The sequence below is a fragment of the Arachis hypogaea genome, chromosome 18 (assembly GCF_003086295.3).
Source record: "Arachis hypogaea cultivar Tifrunner chromosome 18, arahy.Tifrunner.gnm2.J5K5, whole genome shotgun sequence".
NCBI lineage: Eukaryota > Viridiplantae > Streptophyta > Magnoliopsida > Fabales > Fabaceae > Arachis > Arachis hypogaea.
In genome coordinates, this window is record NC_092053.1 from 1,052,854 (window position 1) to 1,069,803 (window position 16,950).

At 37.0% G+C, this 16,950-nt stretch overlaps 6 protein-coding genes across 6 annotated transcripts; 4 read left to right on the forward strand and 2 right to left on the reverse strand.

Annotated features, from left to right (window-relative positions):
* Nucleotides 1-501: 501 nt before the first annotated feature.
* Nucleotides 502-2,317, forward strand: LOC112768990 (mitochondrial arginine transporter BAC2-like). Its single transcript, XM_025813371.3, has 2 exons — nucleotides 502-772; nucleotides 865-2,317. The coding sequence occupies exons 1-2, from the start codon at nucleotides 536-538 to the stop codon at nucleotides 1,516-1,518; spliced, it is 891 nt and encodes a 296-aa protein (XP_025669156.1). The 5' UTR covers nucleotides 502-535; the 3' UTR covers nucleotides 1,519-2,317.
* LOC112768991 (uncharacterized) lies at nucleotides 1,700-2,743 on the reverse strand. Its single transcript, XM_025813373.3, has 2 exons — nucleotides 2,408-2,743; nucleotides 1,700-2,321 (listed from the first exon to the last, which is right to left on the reverse strand). The coding sequence occupies exons 1-2, from the start codon at nucleotides 2,413-2,415 to the stop codon at nucleotides 1,742-1,744; spliced, it is 588 nt and encodes a 195-aa protein (XP_025669158.1). The 5' UTR covers nucleotides 2,416-2,743; the 3' UTR covers nucleotides 1,700-1,741.
* Nucleotides 2,744-3,365: 622 nt separating this feature from the next.
* Nucleotides 3,366-8,320, forward strand: LOC112768989 (kinesin-like protein KIN-13B). The gene is made up of 12 exons (XM_025813370.3): nucleotides 3,366-3,875; nucleotides 3,983-4,201; nucleotides 4,422-4,607; nucleotides 4,720-4,821; nucleotides 5,182-5,259; nucleotides 5,353-5,434; nucleotides 5,597-5,756; nucleotides 5,828-6,130; nucleotides 6,391-6,609; nucleotides 6,740-7,085; nucleotides 7,714-7,779; nucleotides 7,861-8,320. Exons 1-12 carry the CDS (start codon nucleotides 3,723-3,725, stop codon nucleotides 8,038-8,040), a joined length of 2,094 nt encoding a protein of 697 aa, XP_025669155.1. The 5' UTR covers nucleotides 3,366-3,722; the 3' UTR covers nucleotides 8,041-8,320.
* A 1,181-nt stretch (nucleotides 8,321-9,501) lies between these two features.
* LOC112773282 (uncharacterized) lies at nucleotides 9,502-10,936 on the reverse strand. Its single transcript, XM_072225567.1, has 2 exons — nucleotides 10,679-10,936; nucleotides 9,502-10,544 (listed from the first exon to the last, which is right to left on the reverse strand). The coding sequence occupies exons 1-2, from the start codon at nucleotides 10,702-10,704 to the stop codon at nucleotides 9,845-9,847; spliced, it is 726 nt and encodes a 241-aa protein (XP_072081668.1). The 5' UTR covers nucleotides 10,705-10,936; the 3' UTR covers nucleotides 9,502-9,844.
* A 1,314-nt stretch (nucleotides 10,937-12,250) lies between these two features.
* Nucleotides 12,251-13,221, forward strand: LOC112771697 (large ribosomal subunit protein eL37x). The gene is made up of 4 exons (XM_025816506.3): nucleotides 12,251-12,396; nucleotides 12,504-12,639; nucleotides 12,743-12,844; nucleotides 12,935-13,221. Exons 1-4 carry the CDS (start codon nucleotides 12,394-12,396, stop codon nucleotides 12,979-12,981), a joined length of 288 nt encoding a protein of 95 aa, XP_025672291.1. The 5' UTR covers nucleotides 12,251-12,393; the 3' UTR covers nucleotides 12,982-13,221.
* Nucleotides 13,222-14,845: 1,624 nt separating this feature from the next.
* LOC112771696 (ras-related protein Rab7-like) lies at nucleotides 14,846-16,675 on the forward strand. Its single transcript, XM_025816505.3, has 6 exons — nucleotides 14,846-15,073; nucleotides 15,170-15,296; nucleotides 15,364-15,510; nucleotides 15,964-16,044; nucleotides 16,140-16,285; nucleotides 16,371-16,675. The coding sequence occupies exons 1-6, from the start codon at nucleotides 15,021-15,023 to the stop codon at nucleotides 16,438-16,440; spliced, it is 624 nt and encodes a 207-aa protein (XP_025672290.1). The 5' UTR covers nucleotides 14,846-15,020; the 3' UTR covers nucleotides 16,441-16,675.
* The last annotated feature ends 275 nt before the right edge of the window (nucleotides 16,676-16,950 follow it).

Below are 16,950 nucleotides of genomic sequence, written 5' to 3' on the forward strand. Positions count from 1 at the left end.
CACATTAGCCCGTCCTTGACCTGCCGAATTTAGGGATACCGTGGACCAAAAAAAAAATCTTTTGTCTTTTAGAATAAGGTATAATATCTTTTACATTAATATCATATAAAAATTAATATTAAATTTTTAAAAATGGCATAAAGGAAATTCCATAATTGTTCAGTATCTGCTTTAAAAACAAAATATATTTCCAAATTTATGTGTAGTTAACATATTCTATTGTCACAAGAAATTAATAGTGTGACACATTAGGGGAAAGCGTATAGTTTTTTATTTGGGGGCTCAACAGGAAGATGGTTTAGGAACACTTGAACATGGTAGTTTATGGAGCCACCAACTCTGGATTTTGGTGTTTAGATACTGTTGGCTGTAATCTAATGTATTAGTTGTGTTCCCAACTGAGATTAAATGAGGCCGAAACAACAAACTTAGGCTTTTGGTTTGTTTCAACATAGGTTAAGGCTATTGTGTGTTTCTTTCTTTCCATCTGTATTAGGAATTCTGATAATTGATCAGTGAAAGGAAGGGTGTGACAATGGATTTCTGGCCAGAATTTCTTGCTAGCAGTTCTGGGAAAGAGTTTGTGGCAGGAGGCATTGGTGGCATTGCCGGTATAATCTCCGGTTACCCCTTGGACACCCTCCGAATCTTGCAGCAGCAGAATTCAAGAGCCGGCTCCGCTATCACCATCCTTCGAAACGTGGTAGCCAAGGAAGGACTAACTTCTCTTTACCGCGGCATGGCTGCACCTTTGGCTTCTGTTACTTTTCAGGTCAACTTTTCACATCCATTCCACAACTGTATTTAAACAGCATTTCCTCATTCTGTTTAATCAAAGCTATTGCTTTGCTATTCATTTTGCAGAACGCTATGGTTTTCCAAAGTTATGCAGTGTTGTCAAGAGCATTTTGCTCACCAGTTTCCTTTAATGACCCTCCTTCTCTTAAGGCTGTTGCTTTAGGAGGAGTTGGTACCGGTGCTCTCCAAAGCATACTGCTTTCCCCTATTGAGTTGGTGAAAATTCGCCTTCAGGTGCGCGACACAAGCCAATTATCTGAAGCCGAAAAGGGTCCCATAAAGGTTGCTAAGAACATATTGAAAACCGAAGGTTTCCGCGGAATTTACAGAGGACTCAGCATTACTGTGTTGAGAGATGCACCTGCACATGGTTTATACTTCTGGACATACGAATATGCAAGGGAACTACTTCACCCTGGCTGCAGAAAAAGTTCTGAGGAAAGCTTGAATACTATGCTGGTAGCAGGGGGATTAGCTGGGGTATCTAGCTGGATCTTCAGCTACCCTTTAGATGTTATAAAGACAAGAATCCAGGCTCAAACACTTCATTCTTCTAAATACAATGGTATCCTAGATTGTCTCCAAAAGAGCATAAAAGAGGAAGGCTATGTTGTGTTGTGGCGAGGTTTAGGAACAGCTGTTGCTAGAGCTTTCATAGTGAATGGTGCTGTGTTTTCAGCTTATGAGATTACTCTCAGGTGCTTCTTTAATAGTAACTGAACCATTCAAATGTCCTAAACTCACCAAAATTCAGCAATGTGATTTTAATTTCACTGATTAATTCTTCATTTCTCTTTTGATTTCTAGAACTTTCCCTTTATCCAAACATTCAACTGATTCAAGCATACCAAATATAAATTACAAAACTTATAATAGAAGTTAGAACTTAGAAGCCATTCCATTTAAAGAGAGAAAGCATTTCATTCATTCAAATTTCAATCAATCAATGAGTAAAAGCATAGATCGCAGTGGAGATATAAACCAAAAGAGCAGAGGAGACCAAAACAACCATGACGGCAACGGCATGGGAGGCGGACTTGCTGCCACAAGAGAGCATCCCGAGGCGGATCTCGATGACATTCACCATTGAAAGAACCAAGAAGAGGCATCCCATGACGGAGCCGATGGCGGAGCCAAGCATACCGAAACGGAGCACCTTGAGGTTGATGTGTGCACGGAAAGCATCATCAACCTCCTTGCTGTTGAGGAGGTTGAGGGCGAGCTTGAGTCCTTGCGCCACCAGAGACGAGAACAGGAAGAAGCTGAAGGAAACAACCTCGAAGACGAGAAGCTTCTTGGCGATGTCAACGCCGGCGTCGCACGAGGAACGATTTTCGAGGCTGCGCTGTCCCGGCGTGGTGAGGGAGAGGCCGACGAACACGGCGATGGTGAAGAGCGAGTTGACGTTAACGAGACCGTCCAGTGCCGTCACGTGCACGCTCGTCGTCGCCGATGAGCTGGAAGAAGACGGCACTCTCACCGTCTGCGCGTTCGAGTAGTAATCCTTTGGATATTCCTCTGATCTGTGAAACAAAAAACAGCTCAATTTACTTTAATTGAAAGGAAATTAAGAAATGTGAAGCGAAGAAGGAAGAGAAAAATTAGATACTCGTCCATGAATGGCGATGCAATGAGGAAGAAGTTTAGTTCGGAGGGGTTTAGGGTTAATAATTATTGCTTGGGTGGGAAGAGGAAGATGCTTTCGTTTTCTTTATTAGTGTCTTGCTTTTGGCAGTTGCTTTCCTTCCTTTTCGAAATCAATGTTCAAAGGAGCGTTTTAGTTTTAGGTAAACTCAACTTCAAAAGGTAACTTACCCTTCTCTCTCTCTCTCTCTCTCTCTCGTACAGTACGATGTGCTCCAATATTCTATCATGACACGTTTACGACAACATTTTTGGTGGTCATAAATGATTTCATTACTGCCATATGCCCATATCCCACCTCCATTACTTAGCAGTTAGCATCTTGGCTCGGCGATAATGACCGATAACTAATGAAAATCACAGAACTTTTCTTTTTGGACCTTATTTTTTTCTTTTTATCTGATACAGCTACTAGCCCACTAGATATTGGGCTTTGAAACTTTGTGGGCATAATCAGACCAAACCATTAACTTCTTCTAGTTCTATTTACCAAAAAAAAAAAAAACTTCTTCTAGTTCTACCTTCTTGTTTTGCCTCTTTCTACCTAAACATTTGATTAATGCAATATGGAATTTCTGTCCAAAAATAACAAGTCATGTGACCAGAACAAACGATTATTAACAAAAGAGAGAAAAGAGGTTTAAAATTATGATTGAGAATGAGAATTAGTAAAAACTAAAAATAAAATCGAAGGATATAGACAGGCCAGGCTATGAAAGAAGGAGAAAGGGCCGGAAAACATGGGCCAGTGGGCCCAAACAGAATACACTGCAGCGCCGCGAATTGTTGTATACTACCCGGAAAGCCAAACCCGAAGCCATAAAGATGCCACGTGGCAATATCTCGTGGAAGGTAGCAAAAATTTTGAATGTGAAGCCAAGCGCGCAACGATACACGGTGGTCCCCACCCATGTGGGACGGCATTTGTTCAAAAATCAAAACAACACGGAGGCCCTACCCACCATGTTACGGCGTCGTTTCTACTAGCACCAAGCTCCCTCACTCTCTTCCATGCTCCCAGTCTTTCGTAGTCACACGCCGGTTCAACTTGGCACGTGCCAATCCAGAGAGAGAGAGAGAGAGCCTGGTCTCTTTTCTCTCCCTTCTTCAAAAAAATTTCAATCTCAAGTTCCCATTGCTCATTGCTCATTGCTCATTGCTCATTTCACTAACACCACTTGCTTCACTTGTTCAAAACTCTGCAACTTGGAGCTGACGGTTCTGCTTCAGGATCCTTCCGATCTGATTTCTGCATTGTGCGAGTGACGAGTGAGAGGAAGATGAACGGAGGAGGTAGGCAGAGATCTGGTACGGCGGGGGTGCACCATCAGCGTCAGTACTCCGACAACTTTCTCGATGGATCTTCCAACAGCAGGTGGCTTCAATCCGCTGGCCTTCAGCACCTTCAATCCAATAACATTCCTCCGCTACAGGTTCGGATCTTATCATTCATTTTGCTCTTTTTCTATTTGTTTCACTCTATCAGTGATGATCAGCTTACGATCTCGTGGTGCTGAACCTTGATTTGGAATGGGAGCAGGACTATAACTTCTATGGCGGAGGAGCTCAAGGAGGTGGGAGAATGTACAGGAATGCGCAGAGGAGCTTCAATGGAGGAAATGAGTTCTACATGGAGCCTTCAACCCCTCCGGGTAATTACCGTGCTTCCACGCAGAAGAAGAGTGACGAGGATTCGCCCGGCGATTTCAGCCCCGGCCTGTTGGATCTGCATTCTTTTGACACTGAGCTTATTCCTGAGGTTATTATTTCAATAATTTTCTATTTTATGTTTTCACCCTTATATTTAATGTTTTGAAGATTGTCCATATGATGCTACTTTTAATAGCGTTCCTAATCTAGTATAGGATTGGATATGTTTTAGATTAATGAAATCTTAAATTATCTTCTGTTTGTGATGTAAGTAGATGCGCATGAGAAATGTGGCTTAAATTTTGCTTGTAATTTGTGTGTCCTGCTAGATTCCAGCAACAAATGCATTTGATGGCAACTCCTTGTATAAACCTTCCCGTTATAGAAGCTCTGATGATTCTGAACCTTATATGATGGGCAAACAGACTAACAGAGGTCGTGCTCCTGAAAACGTCTTGAAAAGTTTTCCTGTTGACAAAGAAAAATCAAGTTCTGTAGCAAAGATCAAAGTTGTGGTAGGTTCTCTCACAATGAATTCTTTCTAATTTGTATATAGATGGATGGAAAGATAGAGCACTAGTTTTAATATTTTCTAAATTCTAATGTTGTCTTTTGCAATTTTTCCAGGTTCGAAAGAGACCGTTAAATAAGAAGGAATTAGCAAAGAATGAGGAAGACATTATAGAGACATATTCCAATTCATTAACGGTGCATGAGACTAAACTGAAGGTGAGTGGAATTGGCTTTAGCAATCAATGCTTCCAATGCGGTATGGTTGTCCTTAAGTTCTAGAATAAGATTAAGTTGCCTTAAATGACAATAGTGAGTTGTGAGCTAAGAAATCAAATATGGTTCTGCCAATGTGTTCAAAATAGAAAATGATTCTATGCTTATTTTAGTAACTAAGATATTTTTTAGCTTCGCTATATCAATTACCATAATACCATAATAATAATAATAATAATATTTTTCCAGAATGCCAGGACTTCCTCCCTTGTTAGTTCTCATATAAAGATTTTGGCATAATAATGTAGTAGATGTCTTGTTTTTCTTTGAGATCTTAAAATCTATATGCTTAATGTTTTATAGGTTGACCTAACTCAGTATGTGGAGAAGCATGAATTTGTGTTTGATGCTGTCTTAAACGAGGAGGTTACAAATGATGAGGTAACTATAATGTAGTTATATGTCCAGTTAAAATAAATGAAGTGACAATCTATGCCAATACTAACTTTTATTTTAATCTTTTCATTTCTTTAGGTGTATCGTGAAACAGTGGAGCCCATTGTTCCAATAATCTTTGAACGTACTAAAGCAACTTGCTTTGCATACGGCCAAACGGGTAACTATAAGGCTCTCAATTTTGAAATAATTGCTGTTACGGCCTACTGATGGCGGTCATATTTATGGCAATTGCAATTGCAAATGCAAATGCAAGCTCTGTTCTGGTCGCTATAATTTTTTCCCAATTGTAACTTCTAAATACCGTCTTCTGCTTATGTAGGAAGTGGAAAAACTTACACTATGAAGCCACTGCCACTTAAAGCATCCAGGGACATCTTGAGATTAATGTATCATACTTACAGAAATCAAGGTTATCAACTGTTTGTGAGTTTCTTTGAAATCTATGGTGGGAAGCTTTTTGATCTCCTTAATGACCGAAAGTAAGTTAAATACCTTCTTGTTTCTACCCCCCTAATCTGTGATTTTGAGGGCTAACGTTGTACTTCTGCAGAAAACTTTGCATGAGGGAGGATGGTAAGCAGAAAGTTTGCATTGTGGGTTTGCAAGAGTACCGAGTAGCAGATGTAGAACAAATCAAAGAACTGATTGAAAAAGGAAACGCCACAAGAAGTACGGGCACCACAGGTGCAAACGAGGAATCTTCACGGTCACATGCAATACTTCAGCTTGCTATCAAGAAGTTGATTGATGGCAATGAATCCAAACCTCCCCGCCCCATTGGCAAGCTCTCGTTCATTGATCTTGCCGGAAGTGAACGTGGAGCAGATACCACAGACAATGACAAACAAACAAGGTACAATTTAGTATGCATATGCTGTTAGTTATCTCAGGTTAAATAAGTAATTATGAAAGAAATTCCTAAGAAATTTAAACAACAAAGTTATATTAAACATAGATGGCTATATAGTTATTATTAGTAGCATCTTAAATTAGCTACTGTATTCGTTTCTTCTTTTCTTTCAATATATCTCTGTGATGACTGTAGGCATAACTCTTGCATATTAGCCTAATGAACTTGTTTCGCTGGTTGCCTCAAATTATTATATGATGCAGAATAGAAGGTGCCGAGATCAATAAAAGCTTACTCGCCTTAAAGGAATGCATAAGAGCTCTTGATAATGATCAGGGGCACATCCCTTTCAGAGGCAGTAAACTGACTGAAGTCTTGAGGGATTCATTTGTTGGCAATTCGCGCACTGTTATGATATCTTGCATATCACCAAGCTCTGGTTCATGTGAACATACTTTAAATACATTAAGATATGCTGACAGGTAATGGTGAATCTTCTATACTCTAAAGTAGATTTTAATTTTGTAAATCTAGTTTCATATCCCCTACTCCTTCAGCTGGATAACAGAAAACTAATGCTTTCACCATTACAAAAATGAATGAAAAATCCAGGGTGAAGAGCCTGTCAAAAGGGAATAATTCCAAGAAAGATGTTTTATCTTCTACTATCAACCTCAAAGAATCAACCACGGTTCCATTGTCTTCTGTTACTGCATCAGCCTATGAGGATCGCACAACTGAGGTATGGCAGGATGAAAATGATGGAGATGATTTCAGTCCTCCTGAAGATTACTACGAGGAGGTGAAACCATCACTGAAGAATAATGCAAAGGTGGAATCATATGCTACAACTGAAGACAAATTAAAGAAACCTAGTGGTCAGGTCAAATGGAAGGATCTTCCAAGATCTGAACCTAAAACGATGCACTCAGAGGATGATTTAACTGAACTCTTACAGGTAAGTTTTCTAGCTACTGAGAGAATGGTTTTAATATATATATATATAATGAGTAAAAGGACAAATAAGTCCTGAAAGATCACTCGTTTTTTAAATTAGTCCCCGAAAGATTTTTTTAAGCAAATTCGTCCTTTAAAGATTTTAACTTAGTCATGTTAGTCCTTCCGTCATTTTGTTTGTAGATGGTATCAAAATTTGCTAATGTGACATGTTAAGCGAAACCCCAACACACACCTAGGAATCTTAATTGACTATTAACATGATTAGTTTATGAAATTAAATCAAATCAACCCCAAATTGAGGGATTTCAATGTTTCAAGTTCTCCCCTCAATTAGGTTTTGATTTGATCAAATTTCATAAACTTATTATGTCAATAGTCAATTAAGACTCTTAGGTGTGTGTTGGAGACTTGGAGTCACTTAACATGTCACATTAGCAAATTTTGACACTATCAACAACAAAGTGACGGAAAGACTAACATGACTAATTTAAAATCTTTAAAAGACGAATTTGATTAAAAAAATCTTTCGGAGACCAATTTGAAGAACGAGTGATCTTTCATGGACTAATTTGACCATTTACTCTATATATAATTCATGTTAGCTGAAGCATATGCTGTTATTTCAGGAAGAAGAGGACCTTGTAAATGCTCACCGGACACAAGTAGAGGAGACCATGAATATTGTTAGAGAGGTATTTAAATGGTCTCTATATTTAAATTTGAAGTGCCCTTTAATGTTTTGGTACTCATGTTTATCCGCGCTGCACATACAGGAGATGAACCTCTTGGTTGAAGCAGATCAACCAGGGAATCAGCTGGATGATTATATAACAAAACTAAATGCCATTCTTTCTCAGAAGGCTGCTGGCATCATGCAGTTACAGACCCGATTAGCACATTTTCAGAAACGTTTAAAGGAGCATAATGTTTTGGTTTCATCTGCTGGTTACTAAGATCATTTGAAATATAGTTGGAGTCATGTCATGCATTTCTATGATTGAGTTGGAGAATATGTGACATGACGTACCACTCTTAATAGTTGTGATTCATCATTATTTGGTAGCACCTAGGGGTTTCTCCTGGGCCCTGGGGATTAGAAGGTCTTCATTTTTCTCTTTACCCTTTTGAGAATGTAGACTTGTATTCGTTTTACGCCCGCTCTATAATGCTAATGTATCAATGTATAAAGTTCTACATTGATCTTTAATTAATCAATGGAGTACTTATTGAATAGTCTTGCGCTTATTCTTTTATTTGAAGATATATGTACTTTTTGCTAAACCTAGGAATCCTTTTTCATCAGGTTCAAACACGCACCGTTATTATAGTTAGCATTTTTTAAAGCATTGCCTCCAAAAGCTGTTATAATTGTTTTATCGTCATGAAATGCTTTATACATTAGTGCAAATCATAGCCGATATTATAAGTTTATAAATTTTGTGACAGGAATTAATGTGACATGGCTAGACCAAACAATGAGATCTATTCAGAACAGGAAAAGTGTTAACAATTTCTTAGATGGCCATGTGAAAGATTGTTAATACAACCCATCCACTTTTAAAATAAATATTACATCTATAAAATTGTGAAAGGAAAATATACCAATAAGTCATGTGCTAGACTTTGCTTATTATTATTGTAGTTGATATCTAATTAGATGTGATATATTATTCTATTGAGGGAAGTTATTATTAGAACGGTGAATGCTAATGCATTGTAAAATAGGGAGTTTCTTAAAAAATATATTATTCTTTTAAATAAAATTTTGGATGCAAGGAAATTGATGGAGATTAAAAAAAATGGCTAAAGTGAAAAGAAAAAAATTATGAAATATATTAGTTAGAGGAGAAAGAATTTTAGACCCATGAAACCCTATACATGTGGCCACCAAAAGAAAATTAAAGAGAAAAGAGGGGAAGAAAAGAAAATAAAGGAAAAAGAGCCAACCCAATGTCCCCATCGACTAACTTTCTCTTTGAGGGTATGCATGTCTTTTTAAATTTATTGATCTCTTTACCCGCCATGTTTGTTTTGTGCACTTTTAATTTCTCACTGAACCCATATCCATGAAAAAAGAAACAAATATTCTTATAATGATGCCGAAGATAATGATGATCTTGCTATACAACCTTGTGTCCTATTTGAATTTCTTCATTGTTATTGAGAAAAAAAGTAAAATATGGTCTTCATATATATTAAAAACAATTTACTGAAGTCACTACTGTTACCTGAAAGAGATTTGTCTTAACTTGATTGGGCTCCATTCTTCATAGGTCGCATCTTATGACAGCTATAATATATATGTATATAATACTATATATATCAAGTAGAGATTTTTGTGGTAGTTACAAAACTAGTACATTCTTAAATGCATTTCCGTTTACCCTCTTAACTCATATCCAAACAAATAAAAGTTTTGAAACTCTATTATACTAGTAAGATTCAATATACCATCTTTGTGAGAAACAAATTAGAACTACAATCATCAACGGAACATGGTTACATGACAACAATAAAAGAACTCAAAATTCTTATAATCATGATTCTGTAGTTCATCCACCTCATTATTGATTAATGGATGGATGAATTCAAACATGTAAAAACTAAAAACCAGAAAAGCAAAAGAAAATTGGAACTCAAAACCAAACAAATGAAACGAACTCAATGGCACAGGTAGCAAGCAAATTAAAAGAGATTTCATATACAAAAAAACAACCAAATTAAAGCATTCGTAGCTTAATATATATGATCTTACACCTATCTACAGCCAGATAGGGAGCCAAATCTTCCCTTGGATTTTGAGCGTTTGATTCTGACAGAAGATGAGTGTGGAAGTTGTGGAAGTGGAACATTAAACTCATTTTGCATGTCTATGAAGAACTTGTCAACAATGTCCAAATAAACAGGACTCGTGAGTCGAGAATAGTAATGCAGAGCTTCTTCTATGTCCAGCACGTGTTCAACATCACCCGAATCCATCATCTCCAATTCCTTCATCTTCTTTGCCAAAGCATCATTATTGTTATTACTATTCACCTTCTTATTCTTCAATGGTAGAGTAGCAGTAGTAGTAGTAGTAGTAGTAGTCTCTCCTTTGTTCTTCTTCAATGGACTTTGCTTCTTGCTTGTTCCTTCTTCAACTTTTGCAGCATCTTCTACTACTGATGCTGATGCTGATGCTGACGCGGGTGGTGGTTCTCTTGAACGGATCATGATCATGTCATCGTTCCTGATCCGTATTCTGTTGAGATCAGACTGCAGAATATCATAGAACTCATTGTAGAACTGGTCGCTGGAGTAATAAGTTCTTGCATTGCCACTGCGACGGAGGAAGGGATTCAAGGAAAGTGATCTGGGAAGTTTTTGATACCCTCCAGAGACTAAAGACTTGAAGCTTCGGAGTGTTTTTTGAAGCAGAACCCTGGCCTTGTGAATGGTTTCTCTTGGCAGCATTTTTCTGTGGATATGTTAGTTTTTGCAGACTCTTCAATAATGTTGCATATAAAGAGTAGTAACCAAAAGAGAAAGCCAAGGCAATGTACTATAAAGGGTGGTTTGTGTTTCCTGTGTCTTGGTTTCAAACCTTATTACCTTTTTGTTTGTCCACAGCATCCCATGATCTTTGTCCCTCTCAATCCCTCTGTCTCTCTACATACATGATCCTTACATTGAGGTTAAAGATATAATTGCATAAAAGAAAAGAAAAGAGTATTAATTTCGGGACTTTAGGATGTAATTTGTTTACAAGGATTGTATTGATATTTTGACTACGTGTTGTTGAAAGTGTAGTGGCATTGGTTGAGATGCAAAGCTAAAGGTGGTGGGTGTGGGAGGCTAAAAGATGGAAGCAAGAACTTGTGTACTAGGTTCTTATTATTTATCTAAATTTGAATTGATGGGACCCCTTAATTAGTCCTTAATTACTTTATTTATACTAAAGTGGGAATGATTAGTGGGAGAGATTAATGGTGACACAGCAAACCCGTGAAGTGAGTATATAAGTTGTTAATGTTAATGAGCATGCATGTGTCTCTATAGGAGAAATTCCATATATAGCATGGTCCCCAATAATGTTAAGAGTCACGCTGGCACAGAGTAATGAGATGTGAAGACTAATTTTGATTTTGATTATATAGACATGAAGATAAGATGAGTGGCATTCCGTTTTGTGAGATGTCACTTTCTGACACTTGCCGGTGTTTAAGTTCTCCACCCACCACTTCATGCCTTAAGCTAAACTATCAAGTTAACTTAAAAAGCAGTTCCACATACATACTTGTTTCTTTCTTGAACAAAGCCTGGGATTCTATCCCAGAATTATAGATTAGTGGTTTGACACTCGTGTCTTTGTGCTTGGTGATATACCAAAGGAGGACCTCACTCACAAAATTAGGTTTACACTATACTTGGAGAAGGGTTATTATTGTCCAATCACTTAACTAACAATTTCATTTTACACTCCATCCATTAGATATATGTTTAAGTTTAACATAATCAGTCCGATGTCCATACTTCTCACGAATCCAGTAACCCTTTAGTAAGATTAATGTATTTCCTTTTGAGTTAAGCATGTAACTCAAACCAGTTGTATGCACTAAAATTGTCATGAAATTTTAATTACATCAGCTACATCTTTGAAATTGGTTTGAAATTGGCAAAAAGTGTATTATGTTATTCTCTCGACTTTTGACTGATCATATTGTTAGAGATTAATGTAATATACTTTTGTGAATCTCAAAAATATAATTTTGTAATTAGTATTTTGGAGATTATTTTAATTGACCTACTAATCTCTGGAACTATTTTTTTTGTTTGCACCAAAATATCTATCAGGCCAGAAGTCCAATGACTAATCCCTCGAGTATTGCAAAGGCAAAGTGGGCGACCCTCCCAAACAAACAAGCTCCATTCCTACACAGATTCTCGTCCATTTCTCAAACTATTTTTAATTGGGACAATAAAAAATTAACTTTCGAATTTTTTTTCAACCAACGGGCCCAGGCCCATTAACTTTAGGATTAACTCAATCTTTTTATATTTTGGTTAACGGATTTTTTTACACAGAAATTGCTGTAGTAGAAAAATAATATTGGGCCATTGTCCAAAAATATTTTGAATCAAACTTCAGAACTAGATTACTAGTGAGGGTGGGCTTGGTTGCACATGTTGGATCCATTATACCTCAACCCTAAACCCTTATTATCGAGGAGTAGAGGTATAAATATTATTCTCTCAGCAGCTTCGTCTTCTTCAGCCACATAAAAAGGTTCTTTGCTGCATCCTCTAGGGTTTCTGCATCTGCTTCAATGGTACTCTCTCTCTCTCTCAAACACACACACACACACACACACACACACAGCTCACTGTGTGTCTATCTATGATGAATTAACTTTGAGTATTTGTGAATGTAACACAGGGTAAGGGAACAGGGAGCTTTGGTAAGAGGAGGAACAAGACTCACACCCTCTGTGTGAGGTGCGGCCGCCGCAGCTTTCACCTCCAGAAGAGTCGCTGCTCCGCCTGCGCTTTCCCCGCTGCACGCAAGAGGAAATGTAAACCCTAATATCTTCCATTTTCATTCGCGATTCTGATTCCTCGCATTTTAGTTTTAATTCTCACGATTCTAGTACTATTTTGCCAAATCAACCCTTACAGATAATTGGAGCGTGAAGGCCATCCGCAGAAAGACCACCGGCACCGGCAGGATGAGGTACCTCCGCCACGTGCCTCGCCGATTCAAGAGCGGCTTCAGAGAAGGTACCTCCACGATCTATATTCAGATCTTTAGTTGTTGTGTTTTCCGTTAATCATCATTTCGTTAATGCGATCTTGTTTCTGTTTAAATAGGTACTGAAGCTGCACCAAGGAAGAAGGGAGCAGCTGCATCTGCATAAGCCTTTTGGATTAGAAGATCGTTGTTTGGTGGTTACCGAATTAGAGTGGTAGATTGTTATTCTTGTGTTGTTGACGCAAGGCTTTTGGAACATTTGTTTATTTTGATAGCCTCATTGCTTCTGTCACTTTTGGTCTTGTTTACTTTAATTTTGTAGTTGCTATTAAATTTAAACGAGATGATTATCAGACTTTTTGGATATTCAGTTTGATTGCATGACAATTATAGTTTTGGTTTCGAATGGTTTACTTTGCCAAATATATACTCTTATGCTCAGAATAATATCTAAACATTCATAGGATTTACACTAAATTTTGTGGAGTAGATTAGAATTGGGTTATCTCTTGCCTCTCATGTCTTTCTACCATGTTCATGTAACTTCATAAAATATTTAGGTATAACCGTTCATGTATTAAAATTTTATTCCGATCATACTTGTTTTCTTTCAACATATATTGTGTATGTACTGTTAGAGTGACACCTGAATTTTAATCAAGTTATTATTTTAGGGTGGTTTTGCTTCAATAGTACAAATACTTACCTATCCTGGTTGGTTATTTTGATTTGTTTTGCTTGGCTTTTCATGATTTCATCTATTGTCGTCTTTGACCCCTGGGAAACTGTTGATCTTCTTTGCCCTGTCTTTTGTTGTTTCTTTCCCTTTCCGTTGGATGTTTTGCCCGCCATGTTATATAAAATGCTTACCAGTTCCTTTGGATAGAGTTTAATTTCTTCATCCATCAAAGATGTGTATTTCTTCTTAAGCTCAGGTTCGTGTCGTGATCATTTTTAAATGGCACATAAATCATCAGTTATTGGTTCTATTTAGTAGTATACAGGAAATATATTTTATTTTAGAATGTATTTTGCGGATGATTGGTATGTTAGAATCCAAAACAATAAACATATTAATGATCAGCAATTGTTCTTATAAAGCAAGGTCTATACTCTGTAGGCCAATTTTCTCACATCGACATTTCGTTATTGGGGACATTCCCGTTAACCACGAGTGGTCTATTTTGATCTATTTTGCTGTTACATTTGTAATTGGATTATGTATATTCTTGTTGGACATTCCCTTTTTTGCCATGTTCTTATTCGCGTAAGGTTTAGTAATCAATGAATGGTGATTGCTAACTTCCTTTCAACGGATTTTATGAAATCGTCACGATATCAGCTCCCCAGCTATTAAGAAATTGGTGGATTAGTTGCAATTGTATTGAGTAGTTTAGTAATTTAAGCGATCTAGATAGTCTCACTAAGCCAATTCGAATATTCATTCTTCCTGTTCCTAGATGAAAACAAGGTAGAACGTTTTATTGTTACTTAAGTGATGTTCTATATGATCTTGCGGTCTTGCAAATGCTAGTAACAGGTGCGCAACATGATACCTTTAGTTATTAAAGATTTTGTTATTTTGAAGTAATAATTATTATTTTTGGAATGGATATTTATCCTTTTATTTTTTGGATATTTATTCTTATATTTTTGAACTGGAAATGCATATCTATCTTCATACCAATTGCTCTTGGTCTATCATATTTATATTAAGGGATCCACGTCTTCAATGTAATAATATTATGTGTAACATCGCAAAAATAAATTTGGATCACGGTTATCATATATAATATCACTTAAATTTGATTAGTCGGCAAGAACCTACCTAAAGGAGGAAAATATTCTTGGCTTTAAGGTTCATAAATTAATCTGTGATGACTACTAGGCAAATTAAAAAAAAAACAGATGCATGAGTTGAGTTTATTGTAGTAGCAATTCTGCAGCCGGCGAAGGGCGATTGACGAATCTTAATTATATTCTGTAAGTTTGAACATGTACCCTTAATACAAGAAAAATGTGTTTTATATGAACAACTTAAATATGGGAAATGGAGGAGGGGAAAAAAGAGTGATATGGCGTGTAAGGCGGCATGTTGTAATTGGTAACTGGCATTGATCCACGTGTCTGTGTCCTGTAACTCACACTAACAGAAACAGAAACAGAAAACAGATCCCTGAATTCTGACAATACTCTTCATCCACCATGGCTTCTCGCCGCCGCATGTTACTTAAGGTCATTATCCTCGGAGACAGCGGGTATGTTTTACTCCACCATCTATCTATTCATGCATTTTCATGTTCCAAATCATGACATCAATGGAACAAACCAATTGCTGCTTCTTTTTTAAACAGGGTTGGCAAAACATCTCTCATGAATCAGTATGTGAATCGTAAGTTTAGTAATCAGTACAAGGCTACCATTGGTGCTGATTTTCTCACCAAGGAAATTCAATTCCAAGATAGGATGTTCACTTTGCAGGTAATGAAGCAAATTCTCTCTTGCTCATCATTTTCATAACATCCTCATTATAATGATTTGAGTGCAGATCTGGGATACTGCTGGTCAAGAAAGGTTTCAGAGTCTTGGTGTGGCTTTCTACCGTGGCGCAGATTGTTGTGTCCTTGTTTATGATGTAAATGTTGTCAAATCTTTTGACAATCTTAGCCATTGGCGAGAAGAATTCCTTATTCAGGTGATTCAAATCCTACATTCTTCAGTGTCATCTCAACATGATTAGATTACTGTTCTTACTTGTTGATCCTTGACCAATGTATATCTCGGATCTTGAAGTGATTATGCTCAGTTCCTTTTGTTTGCGAACGAGGTATACTTTGACCTCCTGATGAAAATGGAGTGGATACCTACAAAAAGTACTTCGATACTCAAGTTAGCTCACAGAATATTTTATCAAGGATTTCTTAGAGATAGAATTCAGAGCATACCTCATGAATTTACCACTTTTAGAATCTTTGGTTTCTATTACAAGGAATAAATACTGCAATGAAGAGAATTGAGCTATTTTTATTCGTTGACCATTTATTAATGCAAAGCAACAGTTTTTTATGAGCCATAGGTCGGATTTAACTAAGTTATAATAACCAGATCAATTACTAAGGACTAAACAAGAGTATTGTTTCATTTTCAGGCTAGTCCATCTGACCCCGAAAACTTCCCATTTGTGCTATTGGGAAACAAAATTGATGTTGATGGTGGGAATAGCCGAGTTGTGAGTTACTATCCATATATACCTTCATTTTTTTTGGGTGGATAATTCTATTTTCTACATGTCTGCATTTGTTACAATATTCTGTTTTGGTGCAGGTTTCTGAGAAGAAAGCTAAGGCATGGTGTGCTTCCAAAGGAAGCATACCATACTTTGAGACCTCTGCAAAAGAGGGATTCAATGTTGAAGCTGCTTTCCAGTGTATAGCAAAAAATGCACTCAAGAATGAACCTGAAGAAGAAGTGTGAGTTTTCCTATCTCATGCATATTACTACTCCCTTATGATTGGTTCATATTTTGTTTGATTTATTGTTGATTTATGATGACAGATACATGCCTGACACAATTGAAGTGGGTGGTGGTGGACGGCAGCACAGGTCCACAGGCTGTGAATGTTGATGACTTAGTGTTCTTTCGATCAAACTTCAATTATTGCAAATCTTTTGTTTTGTATCTCATTAGTGGGTTAATTAGATGTCCTCTTGTTAATTCTTCTAATTCAATGTATCTTATAATATTTGGACCATAATTTAATTCTTCTGTTTAGTTTGCTTAAAAGTAAAACAAAACATTGCTCAATTATGTACCCAAGCTCTATTCTTCGTCTAATCTTGGAGTAATCATGTTCGTGCCATTTGGCCTCATTTGTGTCTATTTAACCTAGCTGGCCTTAATAAAATCTCTGAACATAAGAACCACAAAATGAGTCAACTACTCAATAAGGTATTATTCAACTTGCATAAGCATATGTATTCAACTTGTGCAGTGTGCCTGATAAAGTTACAAATTCAACCTCCATAGTAGAATGTATAGTAGAATATGTAATATATATTTGTTTCTTTGAGGCTTAACTTATTGCTCCACCACTTAGGATGAAAATGCATCTTGAAGTGGATTTATTATCACTAA

Excerpts from the sequence above, each read along its gene's own strand:
- LOC112771696 (XM_025816505.3), top strand. The coding sequence starts at position 15,021 with ATGGCTTCTCGCCGCCGCATGTTACTTAAGGTCATTATCCTCGGAGAC. Across the intron at positions 16,045-16,139 it reads ATGGTGGGAATAGCCGAGTT|GTTTCTGAGAAGAAAGCTAA; the intron begins GTGAGTTACTAT and ends GTTTTGGTGCAG. Across the intron at positions 16,286-16,370 it reads AATGAACCTGAAGAAGAAGT|ATACATGCCTGACACAATTG; the intron begins GTGAGTTTTCCT and ends TTATGATGACAG.
- LOC112768990 (XM_025813371.3), top strand. The coding sequence starts at position 536 with ATGGATTTCTGGCCAGAATTTCTTGCTAGCAGTTCTGGGAAAGAGTTT. Across the intron at positions 773-864 it reads TGGCTTCTGTTACTTTTCAG|AACGCTATGGTTTTCCAAAG; the intron begins GTCAACTTTTCA and ends TTCATTTTGCAG.
- LOC112771697 (XM_025816506.3), top strand. Across the intron at positions 12,640-12,742 it reads CGCTGCACGCAAGAGGAAAT|ATAATTGGAGCGTGAAGGCC; the intron begins GTAAACCCTAAT and ends CAACCCTTACAG. Across the intron at positions 12,845-12,934 it reads CAAGAGCGGCTTCAGAGAAG|GTACTGAAGCTGCACCAAGG; the intron begins GTACCTCCACGA and ends CTGTTTAAATAG.
- LOC112768989 (XM_025813370.3), top strand. The coding sequence starts at position 3,723 with ATGAACGGAGGAGGTAGGCAGAGATCTGGTACGGCGGGGGTGCACCAT. Across the intron at positions 5,260-5,352 it reads AGGAGGTTACAAATGATGAG|GTGTATCGTGAAACAGTGGA; the intron begins GTAACTATAATG and ends TCATTTCTTTAG. Across the intron at positions 7,086-7,713 it reads ATTTAACTGAACTCTTACAG|GAAGAAGAGGACCTTGTAAA; the intron begins GTAAGTTTTCTA and ends CTGTTATTTCAG.
- LOC112773282 (XM_072225567.1), bottom strand. The coding sequence starts at position 10,704 with ATGGGATGCTGTGGACAAACAAAAAG. Across the intron at positions 10,545-10,678 it reads TGCTGTGGACAAACAAAAAG|AAAAATGCTGCCAAGAGAAA; the intron begins GTAATAAGGTTT and ends ACATATCCACAG.